Raw genomic sequence first — 4,970 nt, 5'->3', positions numbered from 1 at the left:
GTTGCGTTGCTGTCCGCTGCTCCTCTGAATCGATCTCGTTTGATCCGCCCAGAGCCGTCTTGTTTCCCATTGCTTCTATCTACCCTATGAGTTCCGTCGACCGCCCATCCAAACTTCTTCCAAACTTTCACGATCCGCGCGTCACCGGCATAGTTAACTGGGATTCCGGCTTCATCTCTCACCTCTACATCAACAACCTGCGGCCTCATCAAACCTTGTTCATTATACCACTTGTTAGAATAAATTCTAGGCACTCTGTCGATCATCCGAGAACCAAGCAATCACACAAGCACGACACCGAGATTTGTTAACGAGATTCATCGATATGACTACATCCCCGGGGCATGACTACCGGCGCTCATCCCCGTGACAACGTCATAATACCGCATCTTGACCGCCTTGGACGCCGGCACACGTCGCCGGCTCCCCCTGCACGTCTGTGCTATTATGTTGGCATAGGTTACATCGTGTGTCTACCCTCTCATTATATAATAGACCTAGGGATAGAGGTGTCCTAATAGGACACGACTCCTATCGTGTCTACACACAGTCCAAAATCAAGTCCAACTATAACCTACCTTGTAGAATAATATTCGACACAACTCTAACAAGCACTAGAAGCTTCAGTGCACCAGATATTTTCCCGCAAGTTTCATGGGTGTCAACCTAAGAAAATTATAATGGCTGCATCACACACAAACACGTACTTCCTCCGTCCCAAAATTCTTATCTTAAATTTATTTAGAAATGAATGTATCATCAAAATACTAAAACGTGAGTAGATACATTTAGACAAATCCAACACAACAATTTTGAGACGGGGAGTACCAGCGAGCTAGCTAGCGGCTGATGGACATGTCGAGGGTCGGGCTCGTTTGGACATGAGAGAAGAAGAGAATACCATCCCTCCAAGTGGAGTCTGTGACCGTGTGCGGTCCCATGCAGGTCGGCCTCGCTCAATCCCTCCAGCCGGTAGCGCGCGGCTGTGTGTGTGGCGACAACACAAGGGCCGGTGATAGATTTCCGCAGCTGTTCACACAAATTACCAGTATTTCGCCGCATAATCTGAATCCTTTTTGGTACTACGTACTTCACGTCAGTGTCAGTTCAGCTGGGAGTGGCTGGAACTGATGAGCGCCCGTGCGTTTCCGTGCATGGAGTTTCGTAGTGCTGTAGCACGGCATTAAGCAAAAGAGGGTCGCGATCCAACGAACTGTCGACGGCTATATCCCTCTTCCTTCCTTGGTAGTTCCCTCTTCCGCACGCACGCACGCACGCAGCGCGGGCAGCTTAAATTGACTGAAGCATCTGCCTGCCTGCCTGCCTGCTCGACTCATCTGCTTCTGAGGTTTGACTGATTGATATGCTTACACTAATAACCACTATCTTCGTTTACCACTACTGTACAAGTACAGCCTCTCACGGCTCACGGCATGCCTTGCTAAGCTGCTATGCTATGCATTACTGGAGATTAAGGGAGAGAAAAAGGTTAATTTGCGGGGTTCATGCGTGGGTGGGTGTGGTGGTTGGAGATGCCCTTGGTTGATCTCCTAACTCATTAGACATATCGATCGATCCCACTTGCCTAATATAAGCACGTTGGCAGCTAGCTAGCTATGGTATCCATGGAGGCCCATGCAGCAGGCACCCTAATCCTGCTCATGTACATGTACATGTACATGTGCGTGGGTGTGGAGCACGTCACCATTTCCAAATTCCAAGAGACCCATCGCCGTCCCACTTTCCCGTAACCTCCCCTTCGTCTTGTCTCCTACCCTCTTGCTGCTATTCGCTTAAACAATGTGCTGCCTGCTTAACATTATCATCATCATCACCAGCAGCTACTAACAAGTACTCCACTCCTATAAAACAAGTAGTACGAGAGTAGTAGAGTACCTACGTACCCTGCCGCAGCTGCACGAATCACGGGCGGGCTTAAGCCATTCCGAAGCAAAGCCGTGGCAGCTCCGGCCTTGGCCTCCTCTCCTTCCTTCCCAAGGCAAGCAAAGCAAAGCAAAGCAAAGCAAAGCGAGCGAGGGCGATGGGAGGAGACATGCAGCGGCGGGGCGGCGCCGTGCGGTTCAGGATGCCGCGGCGCCGGGCGCTGGCGGCGGGGCCGCCGCTGCTGTCCGGGGCGGCCGCGGCGGCGCAGGGAGAGCGCGGCGGGAAGAGCAGCAGGAGGAAGAAGATGGCGGTGGCGCGGCTGGGCGGCGGCCGCGGGGGCTTCTTCGGGGCGGTGCGGCGGCTAAGGATGCGGTGGGTGGCGGCGGCCTACCGGCGGGCGCTGCGTCGGCTGCGCGCCTTCTACGCCCGGGCGCTGGAGGACCTCATCGAGGGCGCGGCGGCCGTCAGCTCGCTGCACTCGCACTACGCCGGCGCCGACTGCTCCTTCGGCACCGCCTTCGCGCCCGCCGTCACCGTCGGCAACCGCTACTGACGCACCCCGCGCGCGCCGTGCGAGGATCTTCGATCGTCCGTGTACGTAGTGGTACTACTCGATCCCGTTTGACTCAGCTGCGAGCCGAGGGATCGATCCAAGTGAAGTGATACCTCCTTGATCTCTCATCTCTACGTGTACGTACCGTACAAATTCTGTTGTTTAAATTAGCTGCTTGCATGTTGCTGCTGCTGCTGCTACTTAATTTCTGAATTCTGATGATGAATCGGAGGACAGCGGATGATGATAAACTAAGCGAGGAAAGAAAGAATCCAACTTCTTTTTATTCGATGGCTGTTGCAACCTTTCTTTTTCAGAAAATTCGTTATACGTAGCTCACACTGCACATATTGTATCAACCCAAACTTCTTATCATTTACACGCATGATCTCTTCTTCACGATAAAGGTTTGTTATTAACTTGATGGACGCATCGACCAACCATAGCTGCATGCCCGGCGGCACCGTTGTCGCCGCGCACTTTGATGCATGCCAGATACTCCGATCGAGCAACCATTCTGATTTTTAATTCTCTGCCGAGCTGCAATTGCCCCCTCTGAAATTCTTCAACAACTGTATGCATGACTGCTCGTCAAGTCTTCTTCTTCCTCCTCTACTTCTTCGATTACAACCTTTGCAGCGGCGGGATGAAAGTTTAATGGAGGAGCTCACGTCACGGCTTGGGAACAAATAAGAACCGGATTGAATATGGAAGAAGACGACGACGGCAGTGCATGCGGCCTAGAATGTACTACTGGTACAATATATGTTTGCACAAGTTGCTTGTGCTGGCTCATCACCCGTCAGATGATATGACAGTTAACGAAAAGGGGGATATACCCGGCCGGCATCGCCTGCGCGCGGGTGTCGACCAACACCAACTGGCCGGTAGTCCAGCTGAGTCGTCGCCTCACGAACTGCATGATTCGATCGTTTGCCTAATCATGCACTCACGATGGGGTTTGATTTTGTTTTGTATATTCTGGATTAAGATTAGGGTCTGATCTCACAGCATCTCCAACATACGTCTAAAAAAATCCTCACAAGCTAAAAACTGTTGTTTTTATGCGTCGAAGATAAAAAAAAACAATGCTTCAGCAGAGGCTGTAAAATAAGCGTACATAGAAAGCATCCTTGTAAATGTTGGGCACGCGGGCTTCCGGACTGCATATTTAGCTCACCCGAGTCGCTTGGGAGGCTTGGAGCTAACTTGAGAAGCACGGGACGGTAAGTATGAGTACTACTTAATCTCATGGATGTGTGTGCATGCGTGAGAGCTTACCTCAGCATAGAGGGTGCATGATTATTATAATGTGCAGCATCAGAAAGGAACACATGGTCTGCAGATTGTTGGTCTAGAGATCGATGTGATGCTTCGTTTGTACTTCATCTGTAAACTATTATAAAAGTATTTACATAATTAAAATATATATTTTTATACTAGTTTATAAACGAAGTATGTTATTATATATACGTGCTCTCTTAAAGAACTCAGCGGTGTATAATTGTTCGTGGAACAAAAATCATTATGTGATACCATGAGATTGCTAGGGGATTCGGTTTAGAATCCCAAATTATATGTGTGAAGTCAACGAGGGCAAATACTATTTACCCCGCAAAAAAAAAGGGGCAATACTTTTTGACGCGGAAGTACCATTTTGAACAGACAAATGAGGCGAGCGCTCGGGGTCGCCAGCCATTAATTTTGTATTAGTTTTCGTGGCAAAGTTTTTTAAAGATTTCCTATCAATTTTAGGAGCCATTTCTATCATGCTTTTACTTTTACATCTACGAAAAATATTCAGAAGTACAAAGTTGTTTGTTTTACAACTCTTGGGATTTAAAAAAATTGTTTGCATTTTTAAAAATGACCCCCTTTAAAAGGACTGTTTTTTATAAATGTTTGATCTAAAGGAAATAAATGTAATGAAAAACAATTGTATTTAAACAATGTTCCTGACTTTTTTGAAATGTTTTGATTTTCGAATTAGGTGGATTCTGTGCTTATTCATAAAATGTTCACTTTGTTTCAAAAAATATACACAATCCTTATTTTCAAATGTCCTCCAATTTCAACAAGTGTCTACTTTTCAAAAATATTTTTTACTCTCATTCTCTGGAAATGTATTGTACATATATAAACCGAGTTGTAAAACCAAAAGAAACAAAAACTAGGTCGCTATAGTATGGGGCTCGCTTTATCGCCTCGTAAAGGGTTGACCACAATGTATTTAACAATTCATTGAAAGAGCATCTGCAACAGCCATGCAACTGCCGTGATGAAATAGTAACTTTTAACATGTTGGAGAGCACTGGCTCCAGCGATCGTCGCAAAAAATTACACGCGTGAGCCGCTTCAGCAGACGCAGTAAAAAAACAGCATGCGCGCCCAACACAAACAACATATGACATTCAAACAAAACCAATTAAAATCAAACACATAAAAAATAATCAATAATAAATAGTTCAATTTTAACAAATAGTTTATCTTCCAATACAATAAGTAGTTCTTTTTTTTGCGGGCAATACAATAA

At 46.9% G+C, this 4,970-nt stretch overlaps 1 protein-coding gene across 1 annotated transcript; it reads left to right on the top strand.

Moving 5' to 3' along the window:
• The first annotated feature begins 1,275 nt into the window (after window positions 1–1,275).
• Window positions 1,276–2,723, top strand: LOC123402781. Its single transcript, XM_045096743.1, has one exon. It carries the CDS (start codon window positions 2,042–2,044, stop codon window positions 2,435–2,437), a length of 396 nt encoding a protein of 131 aa, XP_044952678.1. The 5' UTR covers window positions 1,276–2,041; the 3' UTR covers window positions 2,438–2,723.
• Window positions 2,724–4,970: the final 2,247 nt, after the last annotated feature.

The sequence above is a fragment of the Hordeum vulgare genome, chromosome 6H (assembly GCF_904849725.1).
Source record: "Hordeum vulgare subsp. vulgare chromosome 6H, MorexV3_pseudomolecules_assembly, whole genome shotgun sequence".
NCBI lineage: Eukaryota > Viridiplantae > Streptophyta > Magnoliopsida > Poales > Poaceae > Hordeum > Hordeum vulgare.
This window is presented reverse-complemented; position numbering and strand designations above follow the sequence as displayed.